This window comes from Microcaecilia unicolor, chromosome 2 (assembly GCF_901765095.1).
Source record: "Microcaecilia unicolor chromosome 2, aMicUni1.1, whole genome shotgun sequence".
Taxonomy (NCBI): domain Eukaryota; kingdom Metazoa; phylum Chordata; class Amphibia; order Gymnophiona; family Siphonopidae; genus Microcaecilia; species Microcaecilia unicolor.
The window spans coordinates 623,967,534-623,991,352 of record NC_044032.1 but is presented as its reverse complement, the minus strand read 5'-3'; the positions used below and the strand labels follow the sequence as shown (position 1 = coordinate 623,991,352).

Below are 23,819 nucleotides of genomic sequence, written 5' to 3'. Positions count from 1 at the left end.
GGCCAATCATATTCAGACTACCAGTCTAATTCAGAGTTCAACCCCGCGGGATACAATGTATTTAAAGAAAAAAATCCTTGTTTGCTCTTTGTAGTTAAGATAGTGTTCCAGATTGCCACCCTCCCACCCCAACTGGACACTGTCAAGAATTCTCCATCTGATGTCACTCAATTGGTGATGATATTCCAGCCAATGCTGTGTTAAAGGGGCAGTAACCACTTTATTTTTAATTTGTGATTTATGTTCATTCAAGTGCGTTTTAATCGCACGGGTAGAGTGCCCAATGTAGATTAAATGACAAGGGCAGATAATTAAATAAATCACATTCTTCGATACACACTATAGGATCAATGATGATCTGCACCTGGCTGCCAGAAGACTGTGTTAAGCAGTCTTGTTGCATTAATTCTGAAGATCCTTCACAACATATAAACATGTCATAGAAGTGGATTTGTGCTTGGGATAGGCTTGATGATATAGTAATTGGTTGTTAGCATCCAGTTATTGCTGGTTAACAGCTCATTAGCCAGTTAAGTTGTGAGTGCAAGAAGTGTGTGCATCTCAGAAGTGCACCCAAATTTGGACACCATCTATAGAATTTGGGGGAGGCAGTTAGTTGCCCCATATTAACTGTATTAGACAGTTGCTCCAGGATTCTATATATGGTGTCTTAATATCCGAAGCGTATTCCATAATAGTGCACATAACTGTGGGGCCCTTTTACTAAGGTGCGTAGGCACCTATGCTTGTACAACGCACGTCAGATTAGAACTACTGCCTGGCTACAACTTGCCCCGGGCTGTAATTCTAATTTTTATGCGCATCCAAAATGCACGGCAGAAAATAATTTCTATTTTCAACTACGTGGCGCTAACCGGGCAGTAATCGCCAGTGTACACTTGCTGGCAATTACCGCCCAGTTAACACATGAGACCTTACCGCTAAGTTAGTGGGTGGCGGTAAGGTCTCAGGCCCAAAATGGACGCGTGCCAATTTTTATTTTGCATGTCCATTTTCGCCCCCCCTCCCAAAAAAAGGCCCTTTTTGCAGGCACACTGAAAAATGGACCTGCACCCGTCCAATACACATGCCTACACCAGCACAGGTCATTTTTCAGTGCGCCTTAGTAAAAGGGCCCCTTAATTAGTTAACAAGCAGCACTGATAATTGGCCATTGTCCTGTTCCTGAAGGTCCGTTTGTGCTTTTTGTTCTGCTTTGTCTGGTGTACTTTGGACATTCTCTTTTTCTCCTAACATGCAATTATCAGCACTAATTAGCATTAATTACAATTTATGCACACTACTTGCTAAGTGTATTCTATAACGTGGTGTGCATAAATTCTAAGTCACATAGTTGAAAAGTGGAAGTGTTTATGGGTGTGAAGTGGGCGGGTCGTGGGCATATCTAAAATCTATTTGCGTTGTTGTACAACAGACCCACTCTGCGCCTAATTTAGGTGTTGGGATTTACACCAGGTTTTAGTTGGTGTAATTGACTAAATGTAGTGACGCGGAGCAGGAATGGGAGAGAGTGGGATGTTTGACCACAGAAAAGCAAAGACTGGAGGGATGGATTCTTAAAACAGTTGTTTATTGATGAAAAAAACACTCGACACAAATGTTGTGTTTCGGCCGTTAGGCCTGCATCAGGAGTCTACAAAACACATATATACACTTATACATCTCTGTGTTTTTTTTTTTTTCCTCTGTGTTCTTTCCTTCCATCCATCTACCTATCCCATTTATTGAGCTAATCAAAACCACATGACACAATCCGTTACGATTATAAACCGTTTTGTTTTATTTTTGATTTATTAATTATTTTTCATTTTTTTATTTTTCATTTTTACTTATTTATTTATTTTTTAAATCTTTTTATATATTTTTTGTTTATTTTTATTATTTGTTTTTTTACTTGCAACTCGTTTCAAATTTCTATTTTCCATATACGGATTTGAAATGATATCCACACTTCAGTTTCTATCAACATTTCATTACCATTGGCTCTACATGTACTCATTTTTTTATAAACCAGCATTTTTTACAATTGTTGATCATAACATTTAAATTATCTTTATATTTCACAGAATTACATATATTCAATACATTAGAATCCTCTGCAAAAAGATATATTTAAGAGAAGGTATACAGGTATATATGATGTACATAGAGTGAGAAAGAGATATGTGCACATGTATATATGAATGCACATATGTGTGTATATACATATATATGTATATAACTGTTTTCCTTCATAAACACATACATATTTTTAACATGATTTATCCATATGCTCTATATGTTTTTATTTATTTATTTATTTTTTTTTTAATTCATTTTTTTTACTTACCTATCCATAAGGGACTGTACACATACTTGATGTAATATTATTCTTCTCCTTCAACTTACTATTTTATGGTTGAAACAAGAGTATTTCATGTGCAAATACATATATAAATGTTGCATGGTTATATATAAAAGTATGTACACAAAATTGATATTTTCTTTATTTTGATTACTTTTTTATTTGATGAGTTCTTAGCTTACACAATTATTATTATTATTTGGTCTATATACATAAAAAAATTATATTTGAATTTCCTGTTTTATCTGAGGAGTGTGGTAGCCGTGTTAGTCCACTCTTAAGGTTATCAATAGAAATCAAACAAAATAAAACATGGAAAAGAAAATAAGATGATACCTTTTTTATTGGACATAACTTAATACATTTCTTGATTAGCTTTCGAAGGTTGCCCTTCTTCGTCAGATCGGAAATAAGCAAATGTGCTAGCTGACAGTGTATATAAGTGAAAACATTCAAGCATTACTATGACAGTCTGCAATTTTAATTATATATTTGTATAGTCATTGTTTTTTTTATTAATGTATACGTGTATATATGTGTTTTGTAGAGTCCTGATGCAGGCCTAACAGCCGAAACACAACATTTGTGTCGAGTTTTTTTTCCATCAATAAACAACTGTGAGTGTCATTTATATAGAATTGAGTTCTAAGCGTAAAATTGTGCATGCAGGTGTATAGAATTAGGGAGTAAATGTTTAATGTGGTTTAATAAAAAGGCCCATAAGTCTCTCATTGTTCTTAGGGACAGTGTGACATGGGGTGACCATGATGTTGTCTTTTCTAGTTCCACTATGGAGGGCATTTTTAGATAACTACACCTCTTAGACATGTTGCCTATCAATGAGGAGTACCATTAAGACATGTTATTTTATCACTGATTCTGCTGTGATTTTACCACTGATTCGGCTGTTTTAGCAGAGGTCTTATTTTATGCAATGAGACCTAGTTACTAATGACTCGTGTTTATTTATTTAAAATATGAATATCGTGCATATCTAAAAATCTATGTAGTTTACAATAAAGCAAACATAATTAAAAAAAACTCCCAATAAACTCATTACATATACATGGTACCCAAACCACTACTACTGTGTTCCTTTATTATATACTAGCTGTTCAGCCCGTAAAAACGGGCTAGTATAGGAAGGGGGGGTTGAAAGGCCCCCCACCCCGCCGCCGAGTTTGCCGCTGCCGCTCCCCCTCGGAGTTGCCCTCCCCCCCCGAGCCGTCGCCACCCACCTTCCACCCGATCAGGCCCTTGCTCCGCTATTGAAACAGCGAGGGCACGCAGCACACAGCTCTGCTAAGCTGCCGTGGCCTTCCTTCTTCTTCTCTGCCTGCTGTGTCCCGCCCTCGTGTGACGTAACGTCGTTGAGGGCAGGACACAGGCAGAGAAGAAGAAGGAAGGCTGACGGCAGCTCAGCAGAGCTGTGTGCTGCGTGCCCTCGCTGTTTCAATAGCGGAGCGAGGGCCCGACCGGGTGGAAGGTGGGTGGCGGCGGCAACTCCGGGTGGGGGGAGCGTTAGCGACGGCGGTGTCCCTCGCAAATGCGCAGTAGAGACCCTCTCTGTTCCGCCCCCGTCATCACATATTGACACGGGGGCGGGGCAGAGAGGGTCTCTACTGCGCATTTGCGAGTGAGTACGACACTCGCCATTTATATATATTTCACCTTCTGAAAATCTTGTTATACTTCACCAATCTGAAAATCTTTAATTTTCTTAATAAATCCTATTGGGGCCCTTTTACTAAAGCTTGGGGGGGGGGGGGGGGGATTCATCAAGTAGCATTAGGGCTTTAAGTTGCTTTAATTGGCCCTTAATGCAACTTAAACAGCCCTAACACCACTTTCCTAAAAATATTGTAGTGATGTTTTGGCCGTGGGTTAGTGACAAATGAGATGCAAAATATGCAAATGTGTATGTTGCATCTCATTATTATGCAAATACTCTGATGCGACTTCTGGTGTCCAATTGCTCCTACCCACTCTGGGTGCCATCCTCCAAATGGCTCGACTTCCACTAGGGGTCATATTGCGTGGTAGTACTGCTAGGGGCGCCATTTGGAGAACGACGCCTGGAGTGACCGGGCATCACTCCAGCGTGAAGAGCCCCACCCCCCCCAACCCTCAGACCATTTCTAGGCTCTCAGATGACCCCCCCCCCCCCCGACCACCAATAATCACTAAGGTAGCTTCTATGGGGGAGGTAGGCCTTGGGGGGGGGGGGGATCTTACCTCGGAGGGGAGGAGTTTAAATCGGGTGGACCCAGAACTGCAGGCTGGGAGCATCAGGCAGCAGCTTTGCATAGCCCAATGTTCTGGGACCACAGGAATAATGCTGCTTGCGAGGTGGCTGCAGGCAGCATTATTCTCTTGGCCTGAGATTCAGCAACCTGGGATTGCTGAAACCCATGGGGCATCAAGGTGTGGTAAAGGGCAAACTTTTACCACATCTTGATAAATTCCCCCCTTAGTCCGTGCTAACGGGATTAGCATGTGCTAAATGCTAAGAGGCCCATTTTACACCTATGGGCTTCTAAGCATTTAGGGTTAGGTTTTATATATGGTGCCTGAGAATTTCACGTGGAAATAAAGTATGCCTAGGCGTATTCTCTAAAGTATGTCTATATTTATAGAATATGCTTAAATTTCTGCGCGGTATATAGAATACGCCGAATGCCTCTGCTTGCGACCAAATTTAGTTGTGGCCTTTTATGTCATGTTTTACTTGTTGTAAATCCCGACCCCTAATTTAGATACAGAGCGGGTTTATTCTATATCAAAGCGCATAGATTTTAGAAATGCCATTGCCCTGCCCATGGCTACACTCCCTTTTCAACTATACAACTTAGAATTTAAGCGCACCACATTTACTAAGGTGTGCTAGCGTTTTTAGCGCATGCTAAAATTTAATGCGAGTAGACACCCATAGGAATATTATGGGCATCTATATGGTTAGTATGCGTGCCTCTATTGTGGCTTAGTAAACAGGCCCTTAGCGAGCAGGGCGCATAAATCTTAATGCCAATTAGTGATGATAATTGCTTGTTAACATCCAGTTGACAGTGCTGATTAGCTAGTTAACCAATTAAGTGTCGGAAGATGGGCGCCCTTCTCCTTTGAAAATAAGATGGATAGTAAAATAGTAAATGACGGCAGATAAACACTGGAATGTTCCATCCAGTCTGCCCAACAAGATAAACTCATTTTACATGGTATGTAATACTTTATATGTATACCCGAGTTTGATTTGTTCCTGCCTTTCTCAGGGCACAGACCGTAAAAGTCGTAGTAGTGTCTTAGTGACAGCTTGACATATCAAGAAACACCTTTTATATTTATGGTAAATTACCTCAATAGATATGCCTTCAGTTGGTTTTGAAAAGATGATATATCTGTAGTCAAATAAAGTTTTATGGACAAAATAAATGTGGCTGTTGAAAAGGGCCTCACAAGGCTCACGATGCCAAACTTGCCGCATTGTGGGGACCTCCAGCAATCTGAGATACAGAGATTTTAGGGGACATGGTATGGGCAGACAGAAAATGTAGTATGAGTATTTCCAGTCTTCAATTGGAAATACACATATTATTTATTTTTATTTATTTATTTGTAACGCTTATGTCCCGCACTTTCGCATTCATTAGCAGGTTCAATGCGGTTTACATGGTACAATAGGTTTACAAAGTAACATGGAATGGATACAGCTGTAATAATAAAGAGGTGTTCGTTTAGAAGTGGGTAGGTAAGAAGGGTAAGGAAGGAGAATGGTAGAGGTAGGGGAGTGGGAGAGAGGGGTGTGTTAAGGGATTAGCGTATTGTTTAGTATGGAAGAGTATATTGGAAAGGTATGAGGAGGGATATTAGAAAGGATAAATAGGGGAGCAAATTCCAGGTTCTGTCTTCATAGTCTGATCCGGATAGCGCAGAAGGGCTCATAGCTTAAGTCGGGTCATTTGTGTAGGCTTGCTTGAAGAGGTAAGTTTTTAGTAGCTTCCGGAAGGGTAGATGGTCATTGACCATTCGAATGGATCTTGGTCAGGTGTTCCAGATTTGGCTGCCTATAACGGAGAAGTTGGATGCGTAATATGTTTTGTACTTAAGTCCTTTGCAATTGGGAAGATGTAAGTTGAGATAAGTTCGAGAAGATTTTGAGTTGTTTCTGGCTGGAAGGTCGATCAGATTGTACAGAGAGCAATTCTATAAAATGCACTTAAAATTGCATGCACAAATTTGGGCGCGGACCCAAATTGCACGTGCAATTTAATTGAGTAATGACGTATTAATGCAAATAAATGGGTGCTAGCAATCAATTATTGGTGTTAATTGGCAGCAGTTTAGCTGTACGTGCACATCTTATTCAGTGCTATTCTATAAAGATGCAGGTGCAAATCCTTTAGCGCACAACTGAAAACGAGGTGTGGCCATGCGAGATGCATGGGTTGGTCGGGGGTCCAAATTTAGTACATAAGTAATGCCACACTGGGAAAAGACCAAGGGTCCATCGAGCCCAGCATCCTGTCCACGACAGCGGCCAATCCAGGCCAAGGGCACCTGGCAAGCTTCCCAAACGTACAAACATTCTATGCATGTTATTCCTGGAATTGTGGATTTTTCCCAAGTCCATTTAGTAGCGGTTTATGAACTTGTCCTTTAGGAAACCGTCTAACCCCATTTTTAAACTCTGCCAAGCTAACCGCCTTCACCACATTCTCCGGCAACAAATTCCAGAGTTTAATTATGCATTGGGTGAAGAAACCTTTTCTCCGATTTGTTTTAAATTTACTACACTGTAGTTTCATCGCATGCCCCCTAGTCCTAGTATTTTTGGAAAGCGTGATCAGACGCTTCACATCCACCCGTTCCACTCCACTCAGGGGCATTCGCTAAAGATGCACGCACTGTTATAGAATTTGAGGGATCCGCACCTTATTTAGGCACGGGGATTTACAGCAGGGTTCGGTTGATGTAAATCCTTGCGCCTAAAAGTTGGGCATGGATCCCGGCGTTACGTGCTATTCTATAAACAGCAACCGATATGGAGCGCCGTTTGTAGAATAGTGCTCAGCATGCACTTTTTTTTTTTTTTTTGGAGGCCAGATTTGGGCCCCATTTACTGAATTTACTTTCCCTGTCAGGTTTTGCACCAGTTCAGAAGCAGGATATATTTTAACACCGTGCTCATTTAAGCCAGGCCTTTACATGAGGGATTAAAGCAGTAATTCTCCTTAATCCTCTGTTATTTATTTCTGCTTCAAATGTAAAAAAAAAAAAATCCTTTTGCAGCTTCATGTGTTAACTGCTGCCATGTGCAAAATTGCTGCGCCTGCTGTTCACGCTGGCAAATGCATATGTTTCTAAACGTGGGGATGTTGAGCACATTTAGATTTCATGGAGAGGTGGAGAAAATAAGGACAAGGAGTGGTTAAGACAGGCTGACAACCCATTTCATAAGGGAAATCCCTACTGATCTAGAAAAATACAAATGTTGGTATTTACAGCTGGCCTGAGGTACACATAAATGCAGCTATACATGCTGATATATGGGCCACCACAAATTCTACTCCCCTGACCCCGATGACACTGAACAACTGATCCCCTCCCCAATACCCCTTGACAGCTGATCCCATCATAAGATCCAACCCCTCTCAACAAACACCCCACCCCACCCCTGATCTTTGGCCTCACTTGGGGGGAGATGCACAGAATAGCTCCAGAAAATATCGGCTGGAACACTGTTGTTTTTTTTTTTTTTTTTTTAGCAACCAATGCTCAACACTAAGCATGCAAATTATATGCACGCTGTTAGTGTTGAGCATTGGTCGAAAAAGGGGTCCGAATGTTCTTGGCGCATGCCCAGTGAACAGGGGGTGCGCCTGATGTGCTTAATTCCCTGGTAGTCTCCTGACCCCCCCAAACCTAAAAAAACAATCCCTGGTGGTCCATTGGACCCCTCCTGACCCCCTCTCCCCAAGAAAATAGCCTGGTGGTCCAGCAGGCCTACAAACCTGAGCCTGACCACCCCCCCCCAGTCACCACTGACCCTGGTGGTCTAGTGGAATCCCACTCCCATCCCTAGAGCAGGGGCATAGCCAGACCTCGGCGGGAGGGGGACCAGAGCCCAAGGTGGGGGGCACATTTTAACCCACCTCCCCCAACCGCCGCCCCTCCCCCGCCCCTCGACTCCCCCCCCCCCCGCCGTCGCTGCAAGGTTCCTTTTCTGGCCGGGGTCCCCAACCCCTGCCAGTCTTAGTCTTCTTCAGCGCCAGTCTCCGGTGCATTCGCTGATCTGTGCTGTGAGTCCTGATGTACTGCACATCCACGTCAGGACTCACAGCACAGATCAGCGAATTTTGCCGGAGACTGGCGCTGAAGAAGACTATGACTGGTGGGGGTTGGGGACCCCCGCCAGCAAAGATACTTTACGTGGGGGGGGGATCAAAAGTGGCAGGGGGGTCGAAAGTATTGGGGGTCTGGACTAAATCTGTGGGGGCCCATGCCACTGTGGCCCCACCTAGCTACGCCCCTGCCCTTGAGCCCTCCACATACCTTTGGTAGGAGGCAGGGGGGATGCCTGCTTTCTCCTGCCTCTGGACCCCAGTAGCATATAAGAGAAAACACTTCTTATATGGAACTTAGGCCCCTCCCATTGGATAAAAGCAGGCTATAAATAAACCATAAACCATTTTAATACTAGCAAGCTCATTAGCATAAGTCTTCCGGTCACTGCTCCTGTACATGGTCAAGCAGTGCTGCATCCCCTAGTAGTAATATTACATTCTCCAAGGACAAGCAGGCTGTAGTATTCTCACAGCTGGGTCGGCGATCCGCACCGGCCTGGGAACCGGCATTTAGAATAGCAAAACAGTTTGCTGGAGCCTTCCAGCGAGCTGCGTGTCCGACTGCGCATGCACCGAGTGCCTTCTGGCTGTGCTCCTCAGTTGCTTTTTTTTCCACGTGAGGAGCGGCAGCTGTTTACCCTGGCTCTGCTTCTTCACCTGGGAGAGCCTTCAGTGCCTTTTTCGTGGTTTTTCATTCTCTGTAGACGTGGAGGACAAGCCCAGGGTTGAGATGCTCGAGGTCCTGGACTACACCTCTCCACTTAAAAAGGCAGTGACAGCTCCTTTGCATAAGGTAGTCAGGGAAGTCCTTATGCGAAACTGGGGGTCCCCTCTGTCTGGCCCCGTGATCCCTAAGAAGACAGATTCTCAATTTCGGATCCACAGTGAACCTGGGTTGATCAGGTCTCAGTTACCCTACAACTGAATGGTGGTGGACTATGCCCTCAAAAGAGCCAAGAGTTCTAGGGACTGTGCTTCGGCGCCCACAGGCAGAGAAGCTAGGACCTTGGACTCTTTTGGGAGGAAAATGTATCAGGCCGCTATGCTGACTGCCCGTATACAATCATACCATCTCTTCACGAGCATCCACTTGTGGAACTCGGTGCGGCAGCTGTCTAGTTTGGTCAATGCCCTCCTTCCGGAGCAGGCCGAACCTTTTCGCCAGCTAGTCCAGCAGAAGAAGGCGTGTCGTAAATTTCTTGCCAGGGGTGCATACAACATTTTTAATGTAGCATCCTGGATCTCTGCTCAAGATATGGCTGTGTGTTTCTGACCTGGATGATTTGGTCCAGCAGAGCATAGTGGATGTTCCTTGCCAGGGGATAATCTTTTCGGAAAGAAGGTAGAAGATCTAGTTGACCAGATCAAGAAGCACACAGATGCTATGGCTTCTCTCTCCCGCCGGGTGCCTTCTGCTACCACCTCCTCATCCAGGAGGTATTTTAGTGTGTCCTGGAGTGCTCCCTATTCCTTTTCCAGGCATAGGTACACTCCAGCATCTCAGCAGCCTACTCAGGCTCAGTCCCAGCGTGCTCGTTCCCATCAACAGTGTGCGACCAAGGCCCCTACTGCTCCCCAGCAAAAGCAAGGGATGGGCTTTTGACTGGCTCCAGCAAAGCATAGCCACAATAAAATTGTCCATGCCAGGCGACTTGCCAGTCGGGGGGAGGTCAATGTTTTTCACCAAAGGTGGCCTCTCATAACCTCCGACCGGTGGGTTCTTCAAATAGTCCGGCTAGGATACACCCTCAATCTGGAATCCAAACCTCCAAATTGCCCACCGGGAGCTCATTCCTTCAGCTGTCACACAGGCAGGTACTTGCAGAGGAACGCTCCGCCCTTCTGAAGACCCATGCAGTTGAACCCGTTCCACCAGGGAAAGAAGGGCTGGGATTCTATTCCATGTACTTCCTTCTGCGGAAGAAAACAGGTGGATGCGTCCCATCCTAGACCTAAGGGCCCTGAACAGGACTACAGATAGTGATGGAGACATTAAGGTCTCAAAGGTGTATAGAGGGCCAACTTATTCTTTAGATACTCTGGCAAATTTTGTCCAAGGACCTTGAAAATTAAAGATAGAGTTTTAAGTTTAGTCATGTATTGTACTGGTAGCCAGTGCAGGAAGAATGTGATGTGATTCTTTCCGGTTTGACCAATATAAATGGCATTACAGTAGTCCAGTTGTGACATTATTTGGTCAGACTCATCTTTTCCGTATATGAGGAGAGACATTACTTGGACATTCCATTTCTAATATGATTGGAAATTAAGATGCTGCCCCACCTTGCATCTTTAAAAGCTATGAGTGGGAAAGCGCAGGGTACATATGTAACTAAAATAAAATAAATAAAACATTCCCTCGTGGATATATGTATTAAAGATTTTGAAAAATATGAATACTATGAATATATAAATATTTGAGACCTATGACGAAAAGGGTTAGAACTGTCACCATAGAAGAATAATGTTATGGTGATTTATAAGTGACTTTGAGTCTACCTCTGATGGTCTGAAGAAAAAACAATATACAGAAAAGATAATATACAGTAATCATATAAGCTGTGCACTTCATAAGAATATTGAATTACTGGTAAAATATTATAATTAGTGGGCATTGTTTCTATTTATTTTAATCTTTGGCCATGTTTTTGGTTTTGGCCAAAAATGACCCTGTATTTTCAGTGGAAACTGAAAATTTGTGCTATTTCCTGTTTGCCTTCCTTTCTCCCAACCCCCTGAACAGGAGTTGTGTTTCCTCCTGGACCCCCCTTCCTGAGTGTCTCCCCCCAACACCCTAGGTCCCCCTAGGCCTAAGTTTTTGGTGTTCTAGGGGTTTATTTGAGGTAGGAGAAATCCCCAGTTACTCCTGTCCATTCTGTCTCTGCTCTCAAAATGGCTGCGGGGTATTTCTCCTGCCCTGACTACACCACTAGAGCACCAGGGAACATACGATTGTCCTGGGGGGGGGGGACTACTCTTTATATCTATCTATCTATCTATCTATCTATCTATCTATCTATCTATATTGTACTGCAATTGCAAGCAATGCAGTTATGATCATGCACAATAGTTTATATGGTAAATAGAGTGCTCCAACCAAACGCTTTTGATACAAAAGTTTAGCAGGAAGTTAAGGGGTCCTTTTACTAAGTAGCGGTAAGCACTAACAGGGTTACCATATTTTGTCCCCCCAAAAGGAGGACACATGTCCCGCCCCCTTTCACGCCCTCGCTCCTCCTTCTGTCACATTTTCCCCTCCCCTCTGTCACACATCTCGTCACTCCCCCTCCCCGTCACCCCCCTCCCCTTACCTTACTACTGCCATGGTGGTCTAGTGACCTCTTCGGGGCAGAAAGGAGCCCCCTTTTTCCTGCCCGGAGCGCTGCCCTGCATGCATCCTTCCTGTTCGTGATCTGGGCGTCGATTCAAAATGGCCGCCGAGAATTGAAGTCTCGCGAGGTCAATTCAACTCTCGGCGGCCATTTTGAATCAGCGCCGAGATCACGAATAGAAAGGATGTATGCAGGGCAGCGCTCCGGGCAGGAAAGAGGGGGGCTCTTTCCTGCCCCGAAGGCGAAAGAGGTCACTAGACCACCAGGGCAGTAGTAAGTAAGGGGAGGGGAGGCTAGCAATCTGCCCGTTTGTCCAGAAATCTGGACAAACGGACAGATTGGCAAAACCCGCCCAGTTGCCCGGACATGTCCTCAAAAAGAACCCATTCTTGAATTGATGATAGACAGATAATCAGTTTATTCAGGGCTGTAGGTAAGTCAGGTTCAATGGGTATGAGTAGCTGCACATCATCCGCATAGATGTAGAACTGAGTAGTCCATTGATTTATTCTTATTGTACACCGCCTTTAGTGAATTCTTTCTAAAAGGCAGTAAATAAATGCTAATGAATGATTACCATGTGGCCATTTTGGGGGGGGGGGGGGGGGCATTTAACTGGCTACGGTAAAAAGGGCCCTGGTGTGCGGGAAAAACAGCCCCCGCCACTACTACAGCTTTTTAAGGGAATCCCTTAGTTTGGGGGAGTTTACCCATGATCCTGCATGCTACAATCTTATCAGGTTCAAAACCAACTTATGGTCAGATAACCACCTTGCCACAAATTGTAGGCAAGCTTGAAATGAGCGCAGACCAGGCGGTAATGGGAAAGTGGGAAAAAAGAGAAGAATATCGTCAGCATAGAGGAAAACATTGATACCAGATTCATAGTAACGTGAGTAACATTACTCCAGTACTGGGCTCGGCCCTCCCGATTGCCAATAGCATGAGACTTTTAGGAATACACCTGGACTCACATCTCCAGCTGGCTGATCATGTACACTTGGTTACCAAAAAAATGTTCCAGGCAATGTGGAGGCTTCGGCGCATCAGATACCTCCTTCCAAGAGACTTGTTTCGTACCCTTGTCCACTGGCTGGTCCTATCCCACCTGGATTATTGTAGTGGTATTTACGTGGGTTGTCAGGCTTCCTTATTGAAAACGTTCCAAACGGCTCAGAACACTGCGGCGAGGCTCATCCTTAAAGTAAGACGTTTTGAACATGCCGAACCCCTGCGCTTTAAACTTCATTGGCTGCCTGTACATGAGCGAATTGCTTTTAAGATCTGCTCCCTAACTCATAAAATCATCTATGGGACTGCACCGGAATACATGCTCCCCTTGATTGACCTTCCGCCTAGAAATGCCAACCCTGCCGCTCGGTCCTATCTCCATCTTCACTTTCCGAACTGTAAGGGAGTAAAGTACAAGAAACTCTTTGCCTCGTCCTTCCGTTACTGGAGTCCCAAACACTGGAATATGTTACCTCATCACCTCAAAACTCAAGAAGACCACGGCCTTTTTAAGAAGTTGTTAAAGACATTCCTCTTTGCTAAGACTTACCCCTCAACTTGCAATGTTGATTAATGTATCCTTGTCCCCTTCCCTATCTAGTTCACTCTGTTAGATGCTTGTATTACCTTTAAGTTTGTACTTTTATTTAATTTACTGTAAGCCACATTGAGCCTGCACGAGTGGGAAAATGTGGGATATAAGCAACAAATAAATAAATAAATAAATAAACATAGTAGATGACGGCAGAAAAAGACCTGCATGGTCCATCCAGTCTGCCCAGCAAGATAATCTCATATGTGCTACTTTTTGTGTATATCTTACCTTGATTTGTATCTGCCATTTTCAGGGCACAGACCGTAGAAGTCTGCCCAGCACTAGCCCTGCCTCCCAACCACCAGCCCCGCCTCCCACCACCGGCTCTGCCACCCAATCTTGGATAAGCTTCTGGGGATCCATTTCTTCTGAACAGGATTCCTTTATGTTTATCCCACGCATGTTTGAATTCCGTTACTGTTTTCATCTCCTCCACCTCCCGTGGGAGGGCATTCTAAGTATCCACCACTCTCTCCGTGGAGAAATACTTCCTGACATTTTTCTTGAGTCTGCCCCCCTTCAATCTCATTTCATGTCCTCTAGTTCTACTGCCTTCCCATCTACGGAAAAGGTTTGTTTGTGGATTAATACCTTGAACGTCTGTATCTTTCCTCCAGGGTATACTTGTTCAGGTCAGCAAGTCTCTCCTCATACATCTTGTAACGCAAATCCTGTACCATTCTCATAGCTTTTCTTTGCACCTCTCCTGGATCAAGGTAGCTAGCGGACTTAGACAAATATTAAACAACAGAGAAGATAAGATAGAGCCCTGTGGGACCTCACAAGATAAAGGATAAAAGGTGGAAGATGATGGGGTAACTGCCGAAAATGTACATCCATTAAGAAATGAGAGCCAGTCAATCACCCCCAATCCAATCTCAGTGAGATTAGTCTTTTTTTTTTTTTTAATTATTTATTTATAATTTTTAAAGTTACAATCCAAGCAAACACGCTTGTACAGAAAGTAGTTAAATGCAGATCCATTTAAAGAAAATATAATAACATAGCAGGGGAGTAAATACAGAACAAACGGAATCATTCCCCTATTTATATTTAAACCACTAAAGTCCACAAATACGATTCAAGATTTACAGATTTGGAGATTTGAAGCTCAATTAACATCATAATTAAAGGAAAAAACAAAGCGAAAAAATGTGAAGCGGCAAGAAATATTACTTTTCAGGACGCTTGAGTTTCTCTTTCAATTCTCTTGGATAGTAAAAATTCAGTGAGATGCTTAGGTTCAAAAAATATATACTTAGTGGATTGTAGTCTAACTATGCATTTGCATGGGTAATGCAGAAAGAAAGAAGCACCCAGCTGTTGTACTCCAGGTCTACTTAAAAGAAATTGACGTCTTCTTTTTTGGGTCTCTTTTGTCAAGTCCGGAAATATTCTTATTTTTAATCCGTAAAAGTCTTTGTTTCTATCAAACATATAAAAGGCGAGTGTCGTACTCACTCGCAAATGCGCAGTAGAGACTTCCCTCTCTGCCCCGCCCCTGCATCAATACGTGATGAGGGGGGCGGGACAGAGCGGGAAGTCTCTACTGCGCATGCCGCAGATGTACTCGCAACTGCTCCGCCCCCCCCCCCGAGGTCACTGCTACCGCTCCCCACCCGGAGTCGCCGCCACCGCCGCCTCTCCACCCGGCCCAAGCACTGTCTTTCTTATTGAACTTACATCGCACCACGTAGACGCAGCAGGCACATCGACAAAGCTGCCGTTGGGACGGGCTTCCTTCTCTGCCTGTGTCCCGCCCTCGCCGCGTTACGTCACACGAGGGCGGGACACAGGCAGAGAAGGAAGGCCGTCCTGATGGCAGCTCTGCTGATGTGCCTGCTGCGTCTGCGTGGTGCGATGTAAGTTCAATAACAGACAGTGCTCGGGCCGGGGGGGGGGGGGCGGAGCAGCGGTGACCTCGGGGGGGGGGGCTCGGACCCCCCCCCCATTCCAAAATGAGCCCGTTTACACGGGCTCAACGGCTAGTTTTTAAAGAAAAGTTGCATTATCCATCCTTTGTCAGGTGTCAGCACCACCGTGGCAATCAGAGTAGAAGGAAAAACCTTTTCAGAATCCGAAGACTCTGGTAGTGCTGTCACATCTAAGGGGGATTCTAAAGATTCACGCTCGCCTGGTGTTTGCACCAGCAAGTAATATACTTGTAGAAAAGGAGGAACTGCATCATCAGGAACTTGAAGTATATCTTTCATATATTTTAATAGCATTTCTTTAGGAGACATTGTTTTAATCCTTGGAAAGTTAATGAACCTAAGATTGTTACTTCTCTGATTGTTTTCTAACACTTCAATTTTCCTGCGCAGGTTCATCAAATCTTTAACCGTTGTTGCTTGAATATCTTGAGCTTGTTTTTCTTTTTGATCAAAATTCTGTATTTTCTCATCTAATAACTTTACATCATTCTTTAATTTTATCGTATCTTCGGTTAAAGTTTGAACTTTTAACTCTAGTTGATTTATTTGGGGGCATAAAGCCTTCCCAAAAGAGGCAATCAAGGCCCACAATGATTCAAGAGTTACTTCAGATGGTGTTTCTAATGAAGCAAACATTTGCATAGGTAAACTAGTTTTTAGAGGAGTACTTATCTCACTTCCCGTGGCCAAGAGTTGCCCCGTCAATATAGTTGTTTGTTTCGCGGCGGCTCCAACTTCCACGATTGTGGGTCTCTCCGAGCTCACCCCAAGCTGTTCCGGTGTCTCGAGTCTAACCAACTTTTCCGTGGTAGACGCCAACAAAGGGGTGCTCGCACGCTGCGGCTGCAGGGGTGGTGTCCTCTGGTCTGGACTTAAAGTTGTCTCGAGCACCGGCGCTGGTTCAAGGCCTCCAACTGCTCCGACCAACGCCAACGTGCCACTCACAGACCCATTTCCTTGCTGGTTCTGAATGAATAGGTCCATAGGTCCAGTCACCGGGACTGCTTGACGGCCAGAAGACACCGTGCCGGCCGATTTGCCCCTTCGCTTAGGCATTGCGAAGGGCTAGGACTAACTCGCTGAGAGCACTGCTTTCACACGTTCGCTCTAGGCGGCCATCTTGAATTCGCTCTATCTTATTCTTTTAAGGAGAAAGTTGATGTCTACAATAAAGCTTGGGTCAGGTATTGGAAGAGTCATGAACCGAGATTAGTCATTAGGAGAGAGTGGTCAATCAGGTTGAAGGTTGCAGATAAGTCTAGGGAGACAAGAGGAACAATCTGACCCTCATCCAGAGATGAGTAGAGATTACTCAAAAGCACTGTCACTACCGTTTCAGTGGTATGATGGATTCTAAAACCTGCCTCAGGAGGATGTAGAATAGATATGTGTTCTACATGAGATAATAGTTGGGAGAAAAAAGCCTTTTTGTTTAGCTGAGACAAGAAACATACATTAGAGATAGGTCTGTACTTAGCTGACCAAGGGAGGGTTTCTTGTTTATTTATTAATTAAATTAAACTTGATATACTGCCTTAACCTAACAGATAGATCTAGGCTGTATACAATAATAAAAAAATCCCACAAATTAGGAAAGAAGAAAAGAACTACAATAATTTGACAGGAAAGGATGGGACCCTACCTTTTTTTTTATATTGACTTTTAAGAGGCCAAAGGATGTTTGTTTGTTTGTTTTGATTTTGGATTTAGGGAAGGAAGTTTGGATTTAGCTCATTACATTTTCTCTAGTAGCTCAAAGCAAGTTTCATTCAGGTATAGTATTTAATCTCCACTGTAACCTACTTGGTTCTAGTTCTTCCAAATCATGTCCTTCATGGTTTTAACTGACATATCAGATCAAGCACACACAATCTCCATAATAACATATTTTAATAGTGATATATTAGTGTTTAGAACTTTAGTTTGACCAGATTGGAATCCCCATGCAGAAGGAATCATACCTTACATATCTCTTTACAATGCTATGTACATCTGCTAGAATTATAGAAGTGATTAACAGAAGCAGCTATTAGGGATATGTGCAGATAAAAGGAAATGGTTCGTTTTCATTTTTCCTGAAATGTTTATATTTTCAAATTTATAGCCCATTCTACTGTTCATTCCCAGAATGGGTTACATGGAGGGGCATAATTGAACGAAAACGCCTATCTCCATGGGCGTTTATCTCCGAGAACGGGTCAGTGAAGGGGCGGACCGAACCGTATTTTCGAAAAAAATAGACGCCCATGTTTTATTCAACAATGTGTGAGCTGGGCGTTTTTGTTTTTCAGCGATAATAGAAAATGAAAGCGCCCAGCTCAAAAACGAATAAATCCAAGACATTTATTCGTGGGAGGGGCCAGGATTCGTAGTGCACTGGTCCCCCTCACATGCCAGGACATCAACCGGGCACCCTAGGGGGCACTTTTACAAAAACAAAAAAAAAGGTAAAAGAGCTCCCAGGTGCATAGCACCCTTCCCTTGTGCGTTGAGCCCCCCAAAGCCCCCTCAAAACCCACTGCCCACAAGTCTACACCATTACTATAGCCCTAAGGGGTGAAGGGGGGCACCTACATGTGGGTACAGTGGGTTTGGGGGGGTTGGACGACTAATAAGCATTAAGCAGTACAATTGTAACAGGTAGGAGGGGATGGGCCTGGGTCCACCTGCCTGAAGTCCACTGCACCCCCTAACAACTCCTCCAGTGACCTGCATACTGCTGCCAGGGAGCTGGGTATGACATTTGAGGGTGAAAATAAAAATGTGTGAAACATCATTTTATTGTGGTGGGAGGGGGTTAGGGGAGTCAGGGGAGGTCATCCCCGATTCCCTCCAGTGGTCATCTGGTCATTTAGGGCACTTTTTGGGGCCTTATTCGTGAAAAAACAGGGTCCAGGAAAAGTGTCTTAAATTCTAGCTAAAAACGCATACTTTCTTCCCATTATCGCTGAAATGCGCCCATCTTTGTTCGGCAGATAACCACGCCCCAGTTCCGCCTTCGCCACACCTCTGACACGCCCCCATCAACTTTGTCCGCATCCGCGACGGAGTGCAGTTGAAAACGCCCAAAAATCGGCTTTCGATTATACCGCTTTATTCGTTTTTGTGAGATAAACGTCCATCTCCCGATTTAGGTCGGAACTTGGGCGTTTTTCTCGTTCGATTATAAGCTGGATGGTTTACATTCATAATAAAAGTACAATATATATACAAACACAGTACACACAAACATAAAATCAATTAAACAATTCTGCCAATTTAACGATTAAATAGTCCATCAAAACTCGTTAAAACAAGTGAGTTTTTACAGCCTTGTGCAAACTTAAAAGATCATTAATGGGTATCACTGCAGCAGGCAGCTTATTCCATAACCAAACCAATGAATAAGAAACAGCTCATGAACGAGCACATTCCAGCTGGAAAATATCTTGCAGAAGGCAAAAGAAAACGTTTCTCTTACTGAGAGCACAACATCCAATTTGGTGTATATATTGGTAGCTTTTTGGACACATAGATTGGGATCATATCACAGTGGTTTTTTTTTGGTTTATTTCACACATTTGTTTTAGTAGAAATTTGTTAAATATTTACTATAGAGTTTTAACGTGAACGAATTGACTTAGTGACAGATTTTACAAAGAACATGCAAATCAAAATTGAGTCATCCAGGTCAGGACGTCTGAAGTTCCGCTAAGAGTTTTAGAACAGGATCTGCCAACATAGAGCTTGTTAAAAATGGGTTATGGCACTTGCCAGCTTATTTTCGAAGATCGCAGGCCATCTTCCGACACAAATCGGGAGATGGCCGGCGATCTCCTGAACCCGGCCAAATCGGTATAATCGAAAGCTGATTTTGGTCGGCGCCAACTGCTTTCCGTCACGGAGCCGGCCAAACTTCAAGGGGACGTGTCGGTAGGGTAGCGAAGGCGGGACGGGGGCGTGCTCATGAGATGGCCAGCTTCGCCCGATAATGGAAAAAAGAAAGCCGACCCTGACAAGCATTTCGCCAGCTTCACTCTTGGTCCCTTTTTTTCAGGACCAAGCTTTAAAAAAGGTGCCCCAACTGACCAAATGACCACCAGAGGGAATCGGGGATGACCTCCCCTTACTCCCCCAGTGGTCAACAACCCCCTCCCACCCAAAAAAAAAATTATTTTTTGCCAGCCTCTATGTCAGCCTGAAATGTCATACCCAGCTCCCTGTCAGCAGTATGCAGGTCCCTGGAGCAGTATTTAGTGGGTGCAGTGCACTTCAGGCAGGTGGACCCAGGCCCATCCCTCCCTACCTGTTACACTTGTGGTGGTAAATGTTAAGCCCTCCAAAACCCCCCAAAACCCACTGTACCCATATGTAGGTGCCCCCCTTCATCCCTAAGGGCTATGGTAGTGGTGTACAGTTGTGGGGAGTGGGTTTTGGGGGGGATTTGGAGGGCTCAGCACCCAAGGTAAGGGAGCTATACACCTGGGAGCTATTTTTTGAAGTCCACTGCAGTGCCCCCTAGGGTGCCTGGTTGGTGTTCTGGCATATCAGGGGGACCAGTGCACTACAAATGCTGGCTCCTCCCACGACCAAATGCCTTAGATTTGGCTGGGTTTGAGATCGCCGGCATTAGTTTCCATTATCGGCGAAAACCAATGCCGGCCATCTCAAACCCAGCCATCTCTGACATTTGGCTGGCCCCAACTGTATTATCGAAACGAAAGATGGCTGGCCATCTTTTTCGATAATACGGTTCGGGACTGCTCTTTGCGGCGCCGGCCAAATAGATGCCGGCCATCTATTTGGCTGGCACCGTTCGATTATGCCCCACCACATGTCCTAAAAAATTTTATTTTCTTTTTCCTTCTATAATATCAATATATTATTGATATTGATGGTGTGGAGGAGTGGCCTAGTGGTTAGGGTGGTGGCCTTTGGTCCTGGGGAACTGAGGAACTGAGTTCGATTCCCACTTCAGGCACAAGCAGCTCCTTGTGACTCTGGGCAAGTCACTTAACCCTCCATTGCCCCGTGTAAGTTGCATTGAGCCTGCCATGAGTGGGAAAGCGCGGGGTACAAATGTAACAAAAATAAAATAGATACTACTGGAGATTCTACATGGAATGTTGCTACTATTGGAGATTCTACATGGAATGTTGCTAGCAACATTCCATGTAGAAGGCTGCGCAGGCTTCTGTTTCTGTGAGTCTGATACGTGCAGGACGTCAGACTCACAGAAGCAGAAGCCTGCGCGGCCACATTGGTGATGATCTACAAGGGCCTGAGGAGCTGAGTTCAATTCCCACTTCAGGCACAGGCAGCTCCTTGTGACTCTGGGCAAGTCACTTAACCCTCCATTGCCCCATGTAAGCCACATTGAGCCTGCCATGAGTGGGAAAGTGCGGGGTACAAATGTAACAAAAAAAAAGATAAAGTAGTGATGTCATCTATATGGAGGTTTTGTTTCCGGTGAGCAAATGATCAATGTTATGTAGTAGGCTCAAGGGTTTGAAATAGCTAAGGGCTATAGGAGACCTAATAGCTTGGCCACTGATTCATATCTGATGCCCCACGGTTCCTTTTTTCCTCCTTTTTTCTCTCCTGTTGTCTTACACCACAGTATCGTTTGTTCCCTTTTTGTATATGATTTACGTTTTGAGGAGCATTAGTATGTTTTTGACTTTTGGATGGTTCCCTCTACTTTTTTGTTGATGACTATTTGGGATTCTGCCAGGTACTTGTGACCTGGATTGGCCACTGTTGGAAGCAGGATCCTGGGTTAGATGGACCATTGGACTGACCCAGTATGGCTACTCTTATGTTCTTACGTTCATATGTGATGTTCATTACTGCTGGTAGTACATGGCATGTAGCATCTCTACTTTTAGGATGACGCACACACTTGTGAACCACTTGAATGAGCACTCATGGTGCTTAAATTATTATGACTTTCTTGAATTACATCAAGAGAATCTTTGTATGTGGAACAGTAAATCAGGCTGTGTGTTTATCTCTGACTTGCAGGTATTTTCTACCACCAATGACACTGAATGTGTGAAGCTGCTGGAAGAAATCAAGTGTGCCTACTGTTCCCCACATGCTCAGAGTCTCTTCCGTTCTCCCGAGAGAGGGGAAGCACCTGAAAGAGAATTAGTCCTGCCCTCACTCTGCAAAGACTATTGTAAAACTTTCTATTATGCTTGTAGAGGACACATACCAGGTAAGGAATGCAACAGAATGTTAGCGTACAAGGATTAAAAGTTATCTGTTCCGCTGTTTTTTTTATTTTGACTCATGCCTTTTCAACAGTAAATCCAGGTGGGTTATAGTAGGTATTTCCTTGTACCAGAGGGCTTACAATCTAGTTTATGGTTTATTTAAAACTTTCTATACCGCTCATACTAACTAGTAGAACTGAGCAGTGTACAACGGAGGGTGAAAGGACTCACCCAACGTCAGACTGTCAGTGGCAGAAACAGGATTTGAGCCCTAGTTCTGAGCCTGTTGCTCTAACCACTAGGTTGCTCCTCCTGTCCACTGCTTGTCATGGCTGCATAAGTCAGTGGTACTCGATCTGTTCTTTGGTTCCTCCCTTCCCCCCCCCCCCCCACCTCCCCGGCAAGCTGGTCAGTTTTCAAAATATGCCTAATAAATATGCCTGTATGATAACAGTAAACAAACTGGGTTCCCAATCTAAAAGGTAATATTTTTCATATAGCACAAACCAATTACCTACAATTACGTCGGCAACAATATATACTAAATTTATTAAAGAACTTCATAGAATCTGATTAATTTTTTTATTTTGTTTATTTTGTTTTTGTTACATTTGTACCCTGCGCTTTCCCACTCATGGCAGGCTCAATGCGGCTTACATGGGGCAATGGAGGGTTAAGTGACTTGCCCAGAGTCACAAAGAGCTGCCTGTGCCTGAAGTGGGAATCAAACTCAGCAAACTAACTCCCCTGTTTACTAAAGCTTAGCTCGAGTTATCTGCAGCAGGACCCATTTTATTCCTATGGGCCCTGCTGCAGATAACTTAAGCTAAGCTTTAGTAAACAACCCCCTAAGGGTCCTGTTTACTAAGGTGTGCTATGGGTGTCTCTAGCGTTAGTACACGCTAATTTTTCTCACATGCTAAAAATGCTAGCACGCCTATAGTGTGTCTTAGTAAACAGGGCCCTAAGTGACTGTGTAGTCCCTTGAACCAACCCTCCATATGCACAAACTAGTAACCCTAATGTCCAAAATACAGTACATCAAGTCCCAAAGATGACCCCTTCCACAACCTGAGGTGTTGCACAAACAATCACTGCAGAAGCAAATTGGCTGTAAATCTATCCTTGAATAACATCAACTTTGCCATAGCACTCCTAAGAACAGCAACAAACTTTTCCACAGTCACGGGTTGTCTCAAACATCCATCATATGTCTCTGTCCCATGGGGGTGGTTCAGTTAGAAACCATACATAGTCCCAGTGCTCAGTTGAGGCTGACGCGGCCCAAACTATCCAAACTCAGGCTCTAGGCTCAACACGAACTCATGTTTTGCTCAGGGAGTCTTCAGGAACCGGAGCTCAGAACATGCTTAAATGATCTCAAACCACATAGCAGTGGAGCTGAAACTGGTGACCGGCAAAAACCGCCCACCACAAAGCCAGGCATGAGATACATTTGCATATGCTGAGGGTAATTTTATAAAGGTATGCATATTATACACCTAGTTTATAAAATCAGGAACACATATGTATGTTGGTGCATGTTTTTGCATGCCTGCAAATTAAGGGGTTTTACAATCTGCGTGTATAAGTGCAGACTCCATCCACACTGCCGAATTCTCTGCCTTTGCATGTCCACAGTGCAAGCATATGCCAGTGACACTTTCTGTTCATATTTTGTTCATTTATGCTACTTGTGTGTGTGGCCAGTGGAGGAGTGGCCTAGTGGTTAGGGTGGTGGACTCTGGTCCTAGGGAACTGAGTTCAATTCTCACTTCAGGCACAGGCAGCTCCTTGTGACTCTGGGCAAGTCACTTAACCCTCCATTGCCCCATGTAAGCCACATTGAGCCTGCCACTAGCAACATTCCATGTAGAAGGCTGCACAGGCTTCTGTTTCTCACAGAAGCAGAAGCCTGCGCGGCCACATTGATGATCTGCAAGGGCCGGTGGTGGACTTTGGTCCTGGGGAACTGAGGAACTGAGTTTGATTCCCACTTCAGACACAGGCAGCTCCTTGTGACTCTGGACAAGTCACTTAACCC

At 44.3% G+C, this 23,819-nt stretch overlaps 1 protein-coding gene across 5 annotated transcripts in view; it reads left to right on the top strand.

The window, feature by feature from the left end:
* Positions 1–23,819, top strand: part of HHIP (hedgehog interacting protein) — a 334,884-nt gene that overhangs the window by 11,928 nt on the left and 299,137 nt on the right. For all 5 annotated transcript variants that reach the window (XM_030191684.1, XM_030191688.1, XM_030191687.1 and 2 more), the window contains exon 2: positions 21,582–21,777. In XM_030191684.1, coding sequence (XP_030047544.1) covers positions 21,582–21,777 — 196 coding nt within the window. The remainder of the gene's footprint in view (positions 1–21,581; positions 21,778–23,819) is intronic.